Raw genomic sequence first — 19,525 nt, 5'->3', positions numbered from 1 at the left:
TCCTCTTCACCTCCTTCGGCTTCATCCCCTTCACTCAATAGGGGCAGGCCGGTCCTTCCGAGGGCCGATATTGATCACCATGTGTTGGCGGTCAGGGCTGCAACAGGTCTGCCGGTGGTGGCAGGACCTGAAGCGCTGGAGGATCCCGGGTTCAGTGGAAGGGGACAGTTGAATCATCCTTACTTCCTATCCATAATGCGGTCATTAGCTTAGTGCATGAGCTTTTCGGAGGGCTTACCCTCCCTCTTTGTCCGGTAGACTTCTCCCTTCCTGGGTAGGTTTTTTCTCCTAGGGATTCCTTGTCCTCAGATCATTGTGACAGTCGCTGAGTCCTCTCTTCCGTTTTGTTACATGGACGGTTCCACCGGGGGTGCCCTTAGACCGGCAGTCCCTGGGTTCTGTATGGCCGGGTCTCTAAGGGCCTGGCTACAACAATTAGAAGTCACGGTCCAAGTCACGGAAGTGGCACCTCGCGTTCAAATACTTGATGCCCTCCCTCTGGTTCATGGAGCTGGGACTTTTGTACGGCGGCATCTGCTGCCATCTTACTGCCGTCGGCATATGTCAGCTAGGAATTCCCTGGGGTGAAGGGATGGCCAAGAGCCTTCCAGTCGTTGTCTAGCTTATCTGTTGGGGCCGCTGCTTCAGCGAGATGAGGTTTACTTGGAAGGGTGCAATCCTCCGCCCAAGATGGGTGGCTGGCTGGCTAGAGGACCAGGCTTCCTGTTGACCCTTCTAGGAAAGTTTAGAGGAAGATCAGCCTGCCCTGCAGCAAGCGGGGGAGGTCTTTTTTTCAGACAAATCCGTTCGGTTGGCCGTTCCCAGAGGAGTAGATGGCTTTGGGTTTTTTCTTCTCCGCTGGGTTCTCGTGAGAACACGAGACAGCCCATTCCGGACTTTTATTGTTTTCACCACATCAACCACTGCCCTGGCTATCCTCCTTTCCGGATGGATGTTGCAGGGCAGTTCTAGTTCTTACAGCCCCGTATTAGCACATTCTGATTCCAGTCAACGGTTCTCGGAGTGACCCTCCTTAGCAAGAGTGTTGAAGCATCAGTGAGTGGGAGTTCTTCCTTATCCCCTATCTGGGTGCCTATTACAATCAGGACAGCAGCCCTCCACATGTCAGCCCTGTTGGGTCTGGTCCAGGTCTCTTGTTCCCAGCTCTGCCTCCTGCTTCAGGAGACAGTGTTTCGGTTGGGACTTGAGCCTCCTCGGTCTCCGCAGACCCAGTCTTCACTCTGGAATGCGATCTCCTTGGTGTCCGTGGTAGCATGTGTTCTGGCAGTTCCCTGGGCACTATCCCTTGCCCATTCCCTTCCCGTGGAGGTGTTGCGGGCGCGATGGCTGTTCCGAGGGTGTCTGGTTGACCAGTCGGGGTCCCTTGGTCACTCCCAGTTTGGACATCCTCAAATACGGACACCTGCACATTGGGGTAGGGAGGGATCCAATGGTTCAGGTAGCCTGGAGTCCTCGGAAGTCGGGGCGCCTCGACTTTCGGGGGCTATGCGCCATGGCAATGGGTTCCGCTTGTCTCCGGATAGTGGGAAGGCACGTAATGGTGCTTTCGGTCCTCAGGAGGGCTGGTTGTACGTCACTCGCCAAGGGGGTACGAGCAGCCTTCCCTTTTGGGGACAGTTACCCAAGTTGTTCCCTGGCGCAGGTTCAGTTCTCTCCCTCACAGGCGCTTCGGATCCAGGGGATGGACAGTGTCACATCTGGCCTCCTAGGCTGGTGTCATGGGTGTCGGGGGCATGGTATCTTCCATGGGCTCTCTTCAACCAGTTGGGGCTTTTGGGTCCCAGCCTCTTGGCCTCCTGGCTCCGGGCTCACCGCTGCAGTAGACCAGTTCTCTCGCCTTCTCGACACACCTTGGGCGGTGGCTACTTCCAGCGTATAGGGTACAAGTCCCGTCTGCCTTCCCGCCCTAAGACTTGCTTCGGCGGTACTGCACATATGAAAAAAAAAAAAAAAAAGCATGATGGGCCAGAAGTGTGTCTTCTCGGTTAGCCCCTTTGGCCGTGGAGGCAGGAGTTTTTGTCCCAAAGGATTTCGGTATCATGTCCTTGGCTCCTCCGAGGGAGGTCAGGTCTCCCCTCGTAGGGTTCCCCTTCTCCACTCTCGGGTGGGGCTTCGTTTGCCTGCCTGCAACATGTGGGGCGACTGTTAGGGGGTTGAGGATTCTCCCTGCAATTGCTCCACTCTCTTGTGTGCTAGGGGGCAGGCTGCCCCCCGGATTCTGTAAGAGTAAGGTCGGAATTCCTCTCCTCTGGTTGGGGTCCAGTTAGGGGACCTCCGGTTGGGGTTTTTTCTTTTAGATGGCTCAGGAGTTGGTTGTCTCTGTCTGCCCCTTAGAACTCAAGTGGCAACGTTATCTGCGCTGTAAGGTTCAGTTTTTTGCCGAGTATTTGTTTCTGTATTTGTCAGGGGTTCCCCTTACTCCCCCTCCTCACACTCCTCTTCGATCCCTGAAGGTTGCCAGACCAATCGTCTTCTGTGTGCCCAGGGGGTTAGTGGTCTTCAGACCCTGTCTGTGCGTTCCCATTGTATGCTACTGGCATGGCCGAGTACTCCTTCTTTTACGAGGCGGAGAGGCTGCAGACCTTGGTTGTCGGACGGTCTTTCCTGCATTCCCTTGCGGTCACCAGTCTTGGAGACTGAGCCTAGATCTGTTTTTTGCTCTCTGGCCCTAGAAAGGGGTGTTCAGCTTCTACGGGAGCGATGGTTAGGTGGGTTGCGTCGGCCATTACGGTGGCTTACTTGGCCCGGGACAGGCCATTCTCGCTGGGTGTTCTTGCTTCTTCTACCTGAGCGGTGACTACCTTTGGGACCGAGAGAGCGGTTGTGGCTTTGGAGCTGGTCGGTCGACAGCAACCTAGTCCTCTCCTGCGACCTTTTAATCGCTGTTGTTTGACTTGTCGGCCACGGTGGATTTGTCCTTAGGTAGACGGGTGCTACAGGCTGTGGTCCCTCCCTGATGTTGTTTGTCTTCGGAATCTCTCTGGTGGCGCTGTCGTGGTGAAGGGAAGAATCTTAAATTACTTACCGGTAATGATTTTTTCCATAAGCCACGACAGCGCCACTGCTTCCCACCGCTTTCCTTCTCACCTTTTGGGTTCTTGGTATCCACGGTCTGACGGATGTCGTTTCTTATGGTGTTGCGAATTGTATTGTTGTATTATTATTGTTTCTGGTATTCCTCTCTGTGCTCTGTAACCAAACTGATGTGAGAGAGGAGCCGCCCTTTTATTTCAGTGGGTTTCCTGTCCTAAGATGGGCGGACCTATCTCTCTGGTGGCGCTGTCGTGGCTTCTGGAAAAAATCATTACCGGTAAGTAATTTAAGATTTTTTTATTGATTATTTATATTTCATGATATATGTTACAGCTTAATTTTCTGTGCCATACCAGCTGAATTTTGCCAGGTGTCTCCCCATTTCTTTTCTTGACCTGTTGTAGTTTTTTATATTTGATCTTGTACTTTTTATCATTCCATAAATAAAAATATTTTATGGTGATTGGCATAGGCTTGCTTTTCTCTTTGGTGTTTGTTCTATTTTTGCTTGCCGCCATTATGTTTGGGTTGTGTTTTATAGGTTGTAGGAACCAGAGAGTGAAAACACAGACAGCACTACAATACAATACTTGTGTGGACCAATTCACTTGGATGGGCGAGTTCTTTCTTCAATAAAACCAATAAAAAAAATCTTTATTTTTATATAGCGCTAACATATTTCGCAGCACTTTACATACATCAGGAACACTGTCCCCATTGGGGCTCACAATCTAAATTCCCTATCTGTATGTCTTTGGAGTGTGGGAGGAAACCGGAGTACCCGGAGAAAACCCACGCAAACATGGGGAGAACATACATGGGGAGAACATCCTTGCAGATGTTGTCCTTAGTGGGATTTGAACCCAGGACCCCAGTGATAACCACTGAGCCACATGCCACCCCAATAATAGGACGTCTCTATTTTTTAGGCGGGCTACTGGTCAGCAAAATTAAAAAAAAATGACCTGTGAATAGCCACAAATGTAATGCGTCAGCTTGCTGAATGTAGAAAAAAAAACAACTGACCACACACATGCAACAAATACTGACATCTGAATGAAGCCCAAATCCCAAAGTTTGTGTCTGCTGGTGATTTTCTATTTTCTTTTTTCAGTTTAGTTCTGAGAAGAATTAGTGATGGCAACGATACATTTTATAGTGATTGTCCCATAATGAAAGTTTTCCTCTCCGTATCAGTCCGAATATCACTTAATATCGTACAAACTGGTCTTAATATTTTCAATCTGTACATAATGTGCTCCTGAGTAATCATTAATTTTTTCTGCCTTCCACAGTGAGTCCATTTTCTTCCCATTCTGTATCTGAATTTGTCATCAAAGAACAAGTGGCTGACATGAACAAGGAAATAGCTGAGAAAACCGAGAAGTATCGGAAGTACAAGCAAATGTTAGCAGTAAGTAGTCATCCGTCAGATGTGGTTAGTGATGCAACTTTATCACCTAACCATAAACCACAACTGGCACTGACTGACAATCGGCCGTGTACTGATGCAATGGTGAGCCGGCTATGGGTCAGTGCCGGGGGTGGTTACAGCCGCCACTCGCTGTATACTGGGTGACATCACTGGACATCAGACATCACAGCAGCGGAGTCTTGTGGTGGGGATAGCGCCGCACATAGGCAGAATTGGAAAAAGAAGATATTAGAAAAGACCGCTTTAATCGATGTGGCCACTATGTTTTGTAGCAGTGCATTACTTTTTGTAAAGCCTTTTCCTTCCCTTTTTTGTTTCCTAATTTGCTGACATGAGGTTATCTTTGTCTGCTATGCTGCATTCGGTGACGCTGCACTGCTCTTTATACAATCCTCCTAGCTTACATTCCACTTTTCTTGCTTTCTCCCTTAACCCTGTTGCAAAGTCCACTTATCTAAAATCTTGCAGAGGCTGCTGTAATTACAGGACTTTAGCTACAAAGTTCATTTCTGTCCCTATACAGATACATAATAAGACCCCATTTTGTCATCTATATTACGGTAGAATTGTAATATTTTCCTGCTCTTGTAGGAAGAAAAGGCAAGGTGCACTTCATATGCAGATGACGTGGCCAAAATGGAGCTAAAATGGAAGGAACAACTGAAAATTAATGAAAGTATCAAACTGCAGCTGGCAGTCCATGAGGATCAGTATAAGGTAAGACCATACACTACAAAACATGGATATAATAGTCGTAGGCAAACACCATTGTGTGATTTCATGCTAGATACACATTACTTTTATTACCAATATCAAATACACACGCTCAAGTAGATATGTGCCCAACGTTGGCCACAGTCATTGCTAAGGCATCCATCCACCACATGGGCCACTGTAAATGAATGTATGCCGCTTGGTATATGTTTCTCTGTATTAGCCCTCTGTTAAACAGTATAAGAAGGATCTAAGGGGAAAACCTTTCTCATTGCAGAGACTGACAAACCAATCTGGCTTCCAGTGAGGAGACTTATAGCTGCAATGCTCCTCTGGGAAATATTCAAATGCTCTCTTCAGGGAAGAAGGAGACAAACTCTAGCACCACCGATTTGGAAGTAGTAATCCTAAAAGTCTAAAGTGGCCTTTTAACAAGCCTTTTCATATGACTTATGATTTATGCCAGATCAGAACCTCATTTTACAGATACTGTTTCGGGGTAATTGCCCCTCATCAGTGCAAAGTATGAGATCTGATCTGGCTGTATGAGAAGCTATAGTGAGGTCTAAGGGGAAAAGGTTTCGCCTTGCGGAGACTGACAAACTAATCTGGCTGCCAGTGAGAAGTCTTATTAGCTAGTGGTTCTTAAGGTTATTACAGAATGTATAGGCTGCAATTAATGTTCTTTAATAAGAATCCAACTTTTTTTTTGAGCAGCATTTACAACAGATAAAAAAAAGCATCTGTAGGACATCAGTCCACGTGATTCCTAAGTTTATGATGTGCTTGTCATTGCTGGAGTATGTGAAGGATTTGCCATAATATGGTGTAAAGTAAGAAGTTGGGCTAGTACGCCGTAATACACACCAAATGCGTTGTTAGACAGTGTCCTCGTATGTGTAGTGTCCTTGTAATACACTGTGGCAGACTGATCAGTAGTATTATCCAACAATTAAATATTATTATTATTATTATTATTATTATTATTATTATATGGCAGCATCAGCTGCAGCAGAGTCCCTGCATAGTGAAAGTATTAGGGAAAGGTAATTTTGGCTGATCTGGAAAAGGCAAATGTGTCCGGCTTGTTGGAGCACAATGTAATGAAGCACTGGGGGATATTATGTGCCTTTTATGCTTCTGAAAATCTACTTTCCTACGTATGGGGCTGCTCGGTGGAAGGTGAGGAATGTTTCACCTGATCACAGCCACCTCCTGAAGACCTGTGAAATTCAAGCCCCCTCCAGTAGAGAAAATGCCCTCCGCTGCTTTTCTGAGTGACGTTGATACTCTTGTACAATCTTCATCCTATAATTCGTTTTTTATATAGTGACAATGTGTCTGGAGTCAGATATAGCAGTGAATGAAGAAATGGTGTGCACAAGCCACATACATACGGAAATGAATACATTTATAGTTCACATTTTTCTGTTTTCGCTTATGCAAAGGCATTACCTGGCAGAGCTGAAATTATTCTATTAGTATGGGACAGATTTATCAATGCCCTTATACCACAAAATAGAGAAAATGTATGGTGTTAAAGGGGCTATTCGTGATCACCATAAAATGAGCGGGTGTGGGGGCAACAAATAGGAAAAGCAGCATTACTTGCCTGTTTCCTGTCCTGCTCACCATTCGTTTTTGTTTACTTTGGCTGCTGCGACATCGCGTCAACCCATGACTGCTGCAGCCAATCATTGTTTTCAGCCGTCTGACAACTATGATCAGAGATATTGGTTGTGTGAGTAACGTCTCACTGCTGCAGCCTTTTAAATATCTTGAAGTATCAGAGCAGCAAAGAGTTAAAGGGACTGTCACCAGGTTTTTTTTCCATCTAATCTGAGAGCAGCATAACATAGGGACAGAGATCCTGAGTCCAGCAATGTGTTACTTACTGAGCTGCTTAGTGTAGTTTTCATAAAAATCACTGTTTAATCAACAGTAGACTATTAGAGGACTACTTGGCATGCTACAGGTAGCCCAGCATATTCATGAGCTCTGTATCTAGGATCTGAAGCAGAGAGAACATTGGTTTTTATCAAAATGACAGGCAGCAGCCCAGTAAGTGAACCATTGCTGGAATCAGGATCTCTGTCTCTACATTATGCTCCTCTCAGGTGGTGACAGATTCCCTTTAAGTGCCATAGTGGAAACAAGATTACAATCGTCCTCCCGTGACTGGCAGGGAAATGTTACTGTTCTTCAGTGACATTAGAAGATAAAATATATTGTGGTCTCCCAGATCTAAACATCAAGGTTTCCTTAGTGTGTGACACTGATAGGGCAGATTTAGGATGCATGGCTGCCGTCCCTGGACTATGTATGAAATATTCAGTAGTGTGCTGTAGTCCACATTCAGTGCTAGCTTTTTTGTTTCTTCTTCATTGAATTGGTCGGTGGCTGACCCCCACCTTGCTATGCACCCCAATTTGGGATGTATTCCACCGGTCTAGATTTTGGCGATTGGTGACTGTTCACATTCAGTCATCAGGCCCTATCCACAGGCTATTTACTTCATGCAGCATTTGCTTGGACCTGTCCCGCCCACAGCCATGACTCAGTCATGGGTACGGGATTGAAATAGACCAGGTGAGTGCTGCTAAGAGCAGTTCTACTATTCATATGTGAGGCCGTATGGCACATTTTACAAAAATATTTTAGTGTTAGGACTGCCCCAAATGAGATTTGCCGTGGAGTGGCGGGGTGGCTCAAGAAATTGCAATTTTTTGCCAAAAATCTCATATTTATAATAAGTACAGTTGGAATTTTCAGTGCTGAAGTGCACATTTAGTGCTAGCTTTTTTTGTTTTTTCTTATGTATGAAATATGTCTGCTGGGTCACGTTTTAACCTCTGTCTTCAGGGTCCTATTTTATGGCCTGTCAGCCCCGAGAAGTAAAGTCGCCTATTGCTGGATAGAACTTCAAACCCCAAACAGATGACATTTTTATTCTGAAAGTCGAGCAGAAATGAAATCTGTCACTTCGTGAGAAATTGGAGCCATTTACTCTGATTTTGTTATTAATGTTCGTACTCATTGCTTTATAGTGTGTGCTGGTTTACGAGCATCTCAGTGACCTGCTAATCGAGGTTTTAACCACCTTTATACACTAATGGCATATATGTAGTCAGAGATCACACACGGGTGGTTTGAGCCCCGATGTAAGCCTAGACTGAAAGGCAAAGATGGGGTGAGGAGGACAGGGGTGTAATTGGATAAAGTGCAGGGGAAGTGTATCAGATGAGGGAATATGGTTTCTGGGAAATCATATGGTGGATATAGTGAGGCTCAATAATGAGGAAGAGGTGGAATACCATCTGCAATTGGGTTGTGTGTATATACTTTACAAGTAATGCGCCACCTTCATGTGTCCTCAGATCCATTCTACAGAGAAAGATCGGGAAATTTCCGAACTGAATTGTCATGTTGAAGTGCTGCTGAGCGAGAAGAATAAACTGGAGAATGACATCAAGGTAAGACCTACTTTAGATAGACTGATATTAGTTACCGTATTTTTCGGACTATGAGACGCACTGAACCATAAGACGCACCCTGGTTTTAGAGGAGGAAAATAGGAAAATAAAATTTTTATGCAAAAAATGTGTTCCTGACACACTGTTATGGGGTGAGGATCTGCTGCTGACACTGTATGGGGGTAATTTGGGGAAAAAAAAAATGGCGTGCAGTTCCCCCAATTTTGATAACAAGCCAAGATAAAGTCTCACAGCTGGGGGCTGGTATTCTCAGGCTGGGGAGACTCACGTTATTGGGAGCCCTCAAGCCTAAAAATATCAGCCAGCAGCCGCCCAGAATTGCCGCATCCATTAGATGCGACAGTCCTGGGACTTTTCCCAGCTCATCCCGATTGCCCTGATGCGGTGGCAATTGGGGTAATAAGGAGTTAATGGCAACAGCCCATAGCTGCCACTAAGTCCTAGCTTAGTGATGGCAGGCGTCTGAGACACCCCCTCATCAATAAGCTATAAGTGAAAGTAAGTAAACACAAACACATAAAAATCATTTCTTTAAATAGACAAAAAAAACACCCTCTTTCACCAGTTTATTTACCCCTAAAACACCCAGGTCCGATGTAATCCACACGATGTCCCACGACGCATCCAGCTCTGCTACATCTGACAATCACAGAGAGCGGCCATAGAACACGACCTCTCTCTGTGAGGGTCAGGCCGCAAGTGAAGTGAGCCGCCGGGATCAGCGGTGACTCCAGCTGTCATCGCTATTTGCGGTAACAGGTGGAGGACTCCCGCTGTGTACTCACCTCTCCTCACTCAATGCAGCATCGCTCGCTTTCTCTCTGTGCTGACCCGTGTGGAGCCGTGTGTACAGCGATGACGTCATCGCTGTGCTCACCGTCCTCCACACACATGATCACTCCAGGCTGTAGTTACCAGAGGTGATCACGCGGGCCGGCTCTTTAGTATGCGCGCATCCCCCGCCCATCATCCCGTCCACCTGTCAGCACCAGCTTCAGGGCTGGGATGATGGGCGTACATATCAAATGAGCGGGCCCACGTGGTCAGGGTATCGCTGCTACAGCCTCCCCCCACCTCTGATGACCCGCTGCACCACCACCACACCCGCCTTCACCCGCCTCACCACCACGGCACCGTAGCCATCGGACTATAAGATGCACCCCCGATTTTCCCCCAAAATTTTTGGGGAAAAAAAAGTGCGTCTTATAGTCCAAAAAATACGGTAGGTCATGAGACACAAATAGAAAAAAAAAAATATTTTAAAGAGTACCTGTCACCAGGTCAGAAGTGGCCACCTTGTGCTCTTATTTTACTCCTGCGGCTCCCCTGAGTATTCCATGTATTGTGTTTTAAAATCTTCCAAATGGTTCCATACATATGTGCCTTTTTATTTAGTGCTAATTTTATGGTTGTTACTAAAGAGGTGTGGCTCAGATTCCCTGGGGTGTGTCTTCAGGCTGCTCTGCATAATTATCCTCTGAGCCACACCCCTTGGTAAGGACCCTAAATATTAGCATTGAATAAAACGCCTATATATTCGGAATCTTATGGCGGATTTAAATTATTAAAAAATAAAAGGAACGGAATACTCGCAAAGAGCAGGAATAAAATAAAGCATAAACTGGTTACTTGTGAGCTGTTGACAGATTAATAGAGGTCCTAAGTAGAAATATATCATCTTAGAGGCAACCTGTCAGCTAATTCATGCTGCCCGAATCATATACACAGTGCCTTAAAAAAAGGATTCATGGCTGTGGAAAAGTTCATGTCGCACCCACAAAACTTCAATGTAATGTATTGGGGTTTTATGTGATAGATCGACACAAAGTAACAGGCATTTGTGAAGTGTAAAGGAAATTATACATGGTTTTCCAAATATTTTAAAAATTTAAATCTTAAAATTGTGATGTGCCCCCCTGAGTCAATACTTTGTAGGAACCACTTTTGCGGCAATTACTGCTGCTTTTTTTGGGCATTATCTCTACTAGTTATGCACATCTAGAGGATGACATTTTTACCCTTTCTTCATTGCAAATTAGCTCTAACTCAGTGAGGTTGGATGGTGGATGTCTGTGAACAGCAGTCTTCAAGCCTTGTCACAGACTCCCAATGGGATTTATGTCTGCACTGTGACTGGGCCATTCACACACATGAATATGCTTTGATGTAAACCATTCTATTGCAGCTCTGGCAGTATGTTTAGGGTTGTTGTTTTTCAAGAAAACGTTTGCAGCCTCTAACATGTTTTCCTTCTGCACTGCCCTGTATTTAACTCCATCCCTCTTCCCATCAACTCTGACTACCTTCCCTGTCCCTGCTGAAGAAAAGCATTTCCACAGTATGATACTGCCACCACCATGTGTGACAGTGGGGATGGGGTTTTCAGGGTGATGTGCAATGTTAGTTTTCCACCACACATAGCATTGAGCCCAAAAAGTTCTGACCCAAGGACCGTCTTCCACATGCTAGCTGTGTCTCCTACATGACTTTTTGCAATCTACAAACCGGACTTTCTATGACCTTCAAAAGGCCTCTTGGTTGCTTCTCTAACTAATGCTCTCCTTGCTTGTAATGTCCGTTTATGTGGACGGTCATGTATTGGTAGGTTTGCAGTTGTCAGGCGCCTTCTATTTTTGTTTAATAGATTGATCGGTGCTCAATGAGATGTTAAGAACTTGACTTCACTCTTTTCTCCACAACTTTATTCCGGACCTGTCTGGTGTGTTCCTTAGTTTTCATGATGCTGTTTGATTCCTAATGTCCTCAAACAATCCTCAAGGGCCTTCACAGAACAGCTGTAGTTATACTAAGCATAAATTACACACAGGTGGACTTAATTTACTAATTAGGGGACTTCTGCAGGCAATTGGTCACTCCATTTTATTTAGCGCCATCAGACTATGTAGTTAAATACAAACGCACGTTGCAATTTTCAGATTTATATTTTTCAAATATTTAGAAAGCAGTGTATCTTTTCCTTTACACTTCACAAATACTTGCTACTTTGTGTTGGTATATCCCATAAAATAAATTTACGTTTGTGGGTGTTGCATGAAAAAATGTGGAAAATTTCACAGGGTATGAATACATTTTGTGTATGAATACACTGTGTGAACTGACCTGCAGAGTTACATGCATTCTGCCCCAATTTGTATAATTAATCATCATTGCATACATGTCTTACCTGTTATCCAGAATGGTGTCCGCTGGTAAGTTTGTTATATTACGTAATATTGTGATTTTGCTGGCATATCCCTTTTATAGGAACTTGAAATCAATCTGGAAAGACTGTCAGCGAGGGCAGCGAGTGATCATGCATTACCAGGCACCAGCTCACAGGGATTGCAGTTCTTTAATCCGTACTGTGAAGAACATCGAGAGGTTCCTGTAATCCCAATCCAGCCTCCTGTACTGCAGTTTGGAAATCCATATGCAACTCAGGCAACCAGAGGTGAGTGGTGGTCATTGTTCTAGAATACGTTTGTATTACTGTTGGCTATACTATGGTCTGAGTCATGGCTGACATTAAAAAAAGCAAAGCGACCGTTAATAGCCAATTTTCTTATTTTTGCCTGGTGTATCAGTGCCCGAGGATCGCACCACAATCCTCGATATCTATCCTGAGCGGAGAGTGACAGCTGCATAGACCTACGCTGTCACTCTCACATCAGGAGTGTCGGCTTATTAAGTGAATTCATATTCACCCTCTTCCCCACCCAGAGTCCTGCACTGCTCGACACTCTCTATGCCTGCTGCACTGTAACACTGTACCAGAATCGCATGGCAATCCTCGGTGGCTCTCCTAACTTAAGAGTGACAGCTGTATAGACATACACACAGTCACTCTTGACTCAGGAGAGTCCCTAATTACTGCACTGCAATCCTCGGGCTGGCAGTACTGGTTATAAAGCAGGCAGAGTGCATTTGCAGTACAGGACTCAGAGCAGAGGGCATGATTACTTTAGAGGAAGATGAATATTCATTCTCTTAATTAGCTATGCGCTCGCTCACCACAATCATTGGCAGCACTGCTAATGTGAAAATGACAGCGTGTTTGTCTCAGGAGAGCCAGCGAGGATTGCAATGTGATCCTGGTACAGTGATACCGTACAGTAGGCATAGAGTGTATGTGCGGTACAGAACTCAAAGTGGTGGGAGGGATTCTGGGTGGGGAAGATGGCGAATATTCATTCACTTAATTTGCCAGGACTTAGAGCAATACAAGGGGACAATATAAGTTATGTATCCTGAAATAGGGATGCACGAGCCTATTTCAGGATGCTGTTAATTTGAGAACTAGGGCTTATTTTTGGAGTAGGTTTTATATTTCAAGCCTACTCCAAAGGACTAAAAATCCTGCTAGGGCTGATTTTCAGGGAAACGTGGTATAACCGAAAAAAACGGTCTATATCGGCCATAGAAGCCAATCTGAGCTCTGCTGTCATTTCTTAAAGAGATTGGCCACTATCTGGACAACCCCCTTTTTAAATGTAGTAGTCCACCTTGTAAAATATAGAGGTGTTCACTTCTCACATTGGCACCATTCCAGCGATGCCAGGAATCGTGTGACATTGGCTACAAGTCTCACATGGTGTAACAATAATCGACGGTAATTGTCCGGCTGTGCTCGGAAGTAATAAGTGCCCAATAGCTGCTACTGATTGTCCGCAGGGCTCACAGGGCATTACCATGTCACGTGAGCCTCTGGAGACCTGACGCCAACATCACTGAAACAATACTAATGCAGAAGGTGACTATTTATAGTTTTTATTTTACAAAGAAACTACATTTAAAAAAGGCTTGGTAGTGGACAACCCCTCTTAAACTGCCATGGGAAAATATTTTCAGTGATAGGTTGAAATTGGCAACAAAATCAATTTTGTTTCTTTCTACATTATACTGATATGATGAAGCAATTTACTTTACTTCAGTTGGTAAATGGATTGCTCATGTGTATTGTATCAGATGGTGCCGATGGAGCGCTGACTCCTGACGAAGTACAGGGTCCTCCAGCAAGGCCACCCTCATGGAGCCTGATAGACAAAGTGGTCTGCAGTCAGCCTTCTAGGAATCTTAGCCGACCAGATGGTTTGGAAGACCCCGATGAGAACAATCAGGTAGGTGTACAATTTGTATACATTTTTTTATTTCTTTGTGTTAATTTTGGACACTACTTCTAACTATTCGAGGGACTCCATTTACCATTACATAATCCTCGCCTCTGACATGGCTGCAGTGGTCTTCGATGTGGAGCCAAGTTGACCACACGATTAGTGGGGGGCAATACGTAACTAGCGGTTGTGTTATTACTTTATTATACGCCTCATTAGAAGAAGGATGAGGAGACATTTGGTTTATGTCTCTAGAAGTTTCTCATCCCTGGGTTATCGGCTTTGTATATTTCACCAGGCCTAGGTGTAATGGTTGAAGGACATGGGGTTCAGATATCAATAGGCTGCATGCTTATTTATGAGTTTCCAGATTGGGACTTGACAGTCCTTAACCCATTAAGCTTAAGTATACATTTAAAGATTCTCTCAATGGTACAAGGCTGTATAAAACCTAGGGTGTAGACATACGGGGACATATTGTTAATGGGCTCCATTACATACTGCAGAGAAAAAGGTTCATCAATACATGCACCCAGCTGATGGACAGAGTGTTACTTCTCTGACTTTTGTCATGTGATTGGAATCCACTAGATCCGTTTGGCATATACTCCAGGGTAATGTGCACAGATCATCAGTGCTTCTATTCCATTATTAGGAATATGGCTGATGTCGGTGACTTCTATATCATTTGGGAAATATCGTGGTTTGGATTAGTCTCCAGCGTTATAACATCTTTTAGCAAATCCTGCGACTCATCAAGGCCTATGACCATTATATTAGTAGAATAAGCTCTCATGTGGCAGAGAGACAATTGATAATGGCGGTGCCCTCGCTCCACGCTACATGGCACATCAAGATCTCCTTTTGATTTCCTAAATGAAATTGAAATGTCAGTGTGTTTCAGATTTGCTCTTCTACATTTAGACTGAAGGCCTCTTTGATCTTAGCAAAATACATCTGATGAGGAATCATACGTGTTGAATACTTTGCTCTTTGCAGTACAGTGGTAGCATGACGTGTTCCTCATTTAGTCTAGTTTGCTGCGTTTAATTGCTATTAACCTTTGCAGAAACTGATAAGTGCTTAGACAGGTATGATAATAGCCTTGGCATTCTGCACCCATGGTAAGAAAAAAAAAAAAGGCTTCTTTCTCCGGTCTTCAGGTTCTTGGTGTGTTTGATTGAAGATAATTAGGGAGCCTGTCCCAATTCCCTCACTGACTGTTTTAAGGTCCAAAATGCTTGCCCTTAGATGTCACCCACCTTCACCTCACATTCTGCATATTGTCTCAAACCCTTTTCACCAGAGACATTACGCTTGACGAGAATTTTTTCTTCTAGTCAGCCGGGGATCTTTAATTAACCACTGCTTTTTTCCCGACCTTTCTGTTGCCTTCTCACATGTTAAATAGAAATGTGTGTGCATATAATAGTAATATACAGGTCTTTATGAATTGCAATATGTACTGTATATTCAATACCAAACGACATGGCCTCTCGAAGCGTTATTCCTCTCAAGAAGTTATCGCCTATCCATAGTCTCATTGATGGGTGTCCAACCACTGGTACTGGTTCCGAGAACAAAGCTCTGCAGAATCCTGTCTGAATTTAGTGGTGACTGTACACGTGCAGCATTGCTCAGACTAGACTAAGTTTGCTTTTTCTGGCAGTAGAGTAGACTAAAGTTTCTGGCGTTCCCTGGCATTTCCTATAGAGAATGAATAGTGTAAATGTTTGCGGGTCCGGTCACCGCTCCAATCAACCAACCTCCGCTCCCGGGATCTCCATTCTTGTTGGGTTCCAACTCCTATGGATAACTTTTTAACAAATGGAATATGTTTTTACAGAGGACCTGTTAGGCTATGTGCCAACGTTGCATATTTGCATGCAGTTACGCTTCGTATTGCACTGCAGCGTAACTACATGCGTCCTGAGTCCCCAGCACATTCTATGAATGTGCAAATTCCATCCGCACGTTGCGTTTTAGAATGCAGCGTTTCGGCTGCTGCCAAGACGCTGCGTTCTAAAAAGCAACATGTCACTTCTTTTGTGCATTTTGGTTGCAATGTCTGTCTTTCTCTCTGTCTGTCTGTCGGTGTCTTTGTCTCCCTGTCGGTCAGTCTCTCGCTCTGTCGGTCTATCCCTATCCCCCTTCTCTCATACTCACCGATCACTGACCGAACACCGGCGCGGCGCTGCATGGCTATCACACTGCGGCGGCTTCTCCAGCTTTTGAAAATGCCGGCAGCTCATTATTCCATCTCGTATTCCCTGCTTCCCCCGCCCACCGGCGCCTATGATTGGTTGCAGTCAGACCCGCCCCCATGCTGAGTACAGCTGTCTCACTGTAACCAATCACAGCCGCCGGTGGGTGGGTCTATGTAGTGCAGTAAATTAAATAAATTTTAAAAAAAACGGCGTGCGGTCCCCCCAATTTTGATACCAGCCAAGATAAAGCCACACGTCTGAAGGCTGGTATTCTCTGGATGGGGAGCCCCACGTTATGGGGAGCTCCCCAGCCTAAAAATATCAGCCAGCAGTCGCCCGGAATTTCCGCATCGATTTAGATGCGACAGTCCCGGGACTCTACTCGGCTCATCCAGAATTGCCCTGGTGCGGTGGCAATCTGGGTAATAAGCAGTTAATGGCAGCCCATAGGTGCCACTAAGTCCTATGTTAATCATTGCAGGCGTCTGAGACACCCCCAATGATTAACCTGCAAGTGAAAGTAAATAAACACAGACACCCAAAAAAAATCCTTTATTTGAAATAAGACAAAAAAACACCCTCTTTCACCACTTTATTAAAATCCCCAAACACTACTCCAGGTCCAGCGTAATTCTCACGAGGTCCCACGACGCATCCAGCTCTCCTACATGAAGCTGACAGGAGCAGCTGTAGAACACCGCCGCTCCTGTCAGCTCCACGCAGCAACTGAAGTGAGTCGCACTGTCAGCGGAGATGTCACTTAGGTTACCCGCGACCACAGGTCTCGGGTGGAGGACTCGAGCTGGCTGCGGGTAACCTGAGTGAAGGCACCGGTGATCGCGCAGCTCACTTCCATCACTCAGGAGATTTGCAGTCTCCGGTGAGTCCTTCACCTGTGATCGCAAATCAAGCTGCGGCGCACGCACAGAGCCGCACGATCACAATGAAGTCGGGTGAAGTTCATCTGAGTTCATTCTGATCGTGTGGCTCAGTCTTGTAGCCAGCCATGCTCTTTTGCTCTTTTTGACAGTGCGGTCCCACTCTGGCTCTGCTGCCAGAGTGGGACCGCACTGTCAAAAATGTGCGTTCTGGATGCTTTTCCCACTCTGTCTATGGCAGAGCAAGCATCCAGAACGCATGAATTCTGCAGGTACAATGTGTCTCAGAACGCAGCTTTTTGGCTGCGTTCTGAGACGCGCATGCAGTGACTTACACGCTGCGTAATAAAATGTAACGTGGGCACATAGCCTTACTGTGTCCAAAAGTGGCCAGATTTTGCCCTCATTTTATTTCCGCTGCTCCCGTAAGTATTTCTCTTTAGGCTGCTGTGCATAATTACCCTTTGACTCACATTTCCTTGGTAAAGACCATACGAAATTAGCACTAAATAATAAGGCGCTAATGTCTGGATCTGTTTGGTAAGCGCAAAAACTGTCCACTTTTGACCTGGTAACAAGTCCTCTTTATAGAAAACAAAGCCAACATTGGCTATATCTTTTTTGTAGAAGAGTGTCGTGCACACAAGGACAGGCTGATAATGTATATTATCCAATCTATAGCAATCCATCTAAGACACCACTATTAGAGCACATATAAAAGAGGGGCTCTGCCGCGTTATGCACAGGGGTCTACCCCTGCATGTTGGGGGGACAGTTGTGGAGTTGATTGGTTGTTTTGATTAAAATGAAGGCTGTAAAGCGGTCCTTTGTAATTTTTCATGTACTTGCATATCCTTCGTGTAGGTTGTCAATGTTTCATTACTAGATGGTCTGGCTTTTGGGTGCCTGGTGATCAACTCAGTGAAGTTGTCGCCTTGAAGGCCAGGTTCACACAGAGGTAGGGGTCACATGACACAAAACAGCGTGTCTGCACAGGGTGAGACACTAATACCGACCTTGTTTCCCTTAAGCATCGTCTTGTTACAAAGGCACATCGGATCTCATTCACCAGAATTGTATAAAAGTAAAATGGTCTTTGTTGCCCATAGCCACCAATCAGGGCTCAGCCTTCACTGTAATGGAGCAGTGTATATGATTGCGTACCCTTCTGCTAGCTCTGTGCTATGTTTATGGTGGGCGGTAGTGTTGTGTGTCAGCATGTCCACCACATAATTGGATTGAGGCGGCCAATGTACGGCTCAGTCACAGAAACACCCGTGATTCTGCGGGATAATTTCCGGACATTCCTGTTCCAGCAAAAAGCAGTACACTTGGTCTGGTGCGGAAGTGAAACACCGGAATAATCCGTATTATTGGCTGGAAAAGTGAACACTACCATGTACGTGGCCAATTCTACACTCTGATAACTGATCAGGGGCACAGGTATTGTATCTTTCGGCAAAAAATGGTTGCTTTTTGTGACCCACACTATATAACTTTATATTTTTAGCTCTCTTACTATTCAAATGATTTATCTTTACAAAAGTCACTCCCAAGGCATCCTTCCCTGCTGAAATAATATACCACTCTGCTATAAAGCAGCTAGCAAAAAACATGGAGAATGTATGGGTGCACAGAGGTTAATCCCTTTTGATGTGAGAAGAGCGAAATGATCCATTATTCTGGTATTGACCCTTTAGATTCCTTATATCAGTGTTTTCTCTCAATGTAGGAGTCGCTATTGGCATCCTATGCAGGAGACCTTCCAGGCATGTGGCACGGTTCCCTGTGATGGGCACGATACTCATGAGTGCACCACGGATATATTTGTGTTGTTAGTGCTCGTGAAACAAAAGTGCTGCTGACAGAGCTGATGATGTGATGTAGCCTCAGCCTGACAGGGCAATTTAAGTGATGCGCCTGAGTGCGGGGAGACACCGGTGACATGCTTGGCTGCCTAGATCTCCATGTACACATCACTCAGCTCTATGACTCCCTTGTCAGCTTCTATCGTGGAGGTGTTGGAAGTGATCGCCTCTTATTTATACACAAATTACAAGGAGATGTGATAGAAGATTATTTAGCAGTTTGCTTCTTTTAATACAAATCCCAGAGGGATGTTGCCGGAGTGCAATGTCTCCTGACATAGATTGATTTGCTCTGCCTTGTATTCTGCATTCTTCACATTTCTGGCCAGTGTAGCGCTGTCCCTAGCTGATGACAGGCGACTATTACAATCATTTGCTTTGGTATTTTTTATTTGCTGGTTTTATGGAGCCACAAAATTCCACCCATGGTTGAAAGACATTGGAATGACAGCCGAAGCTCCTGAGATTATCTCTGATTTTCCCATGCTTTCTAAGGATGGCCATACTGCAGAGATATGAAAATAATGTTACTATGGAATGAAACTGGACCGTATCCAATGTTTGTACTGGTTGTATAACTGGAATAGCACTGACACCAGTCTAGTCTATAATAGTAAAAGCTGTGTGTATGTATGTATGTGTGTGTGTGTGTGTATATATATGTGTGTGTGTGTGTGTGTGTGTGTGTGTATATATATATATATATATTACACACACACACACACATTTATATATATATAAAAAAAATATATTACACATGTATT

At 45.0% G+C, this 19,525-nt stretch overlaps 1 protein-coding gene across 1 annotated transcript in view; it reads left to right on the top strand.

Annotated features, from left to right (window-relative positions):
- Nucleotides 1-19,525, top strand: part of TAX1BP1 (Tax1 binding protein 1) — a 124,849-nt gene that overhangs the window by 87,214 nt on the left and 18,110 nt on the right. Inside the window, exons 12-16 of the mRNA XM_075315328.1 lie at nucleotides 4,350-4,468; nucleotides 5,081-5,206; nucleotides 8,581-8,676; nucleotides 11,962-12,148; nucleotides 13,663-13,814. Of these exons, the coding sequence (XP_075171443.1) occupies nucleotides 4,350-4,468; nucleotides 5,081-5,206; nucleotides 8,581-8,676; nucleotides 11,962-12,148; nucleotides 13,663-13,814 (680 nt within the window). The remainder of the gene's footprint in view (nucleotides 1-4,349; nucleotides 4,469-5,080; nucleotides 5,207-8,580; nucleotides 8,677-11,961; nucleotides 12,149-13,662; nucleotides 13,815-19,525) is intronic.

The sequence above is a fragment of the Anomaloglossus baeobatrachus genome, chromosome 6 (assembly GCF_048569485.1).
Source record: "Anomaloglossus baeobatrachus isolate aAnoBae1 chromosome 6, aAnoBae1.hap1, whole genome shotgun sequence".
NCBI classification, from domain to species: domain Eukaryota; kingdom Metazoa; phylum Chordata; class Amphibia; order Anura; family Aromobatidae; genus Anomaloglossus; species Anomaloglossus baeobatrachus.
Note: the sequence above shows the minus strand (reverse complement) of the source record. Positions and strands in the feature narration are given on the sequence as shown.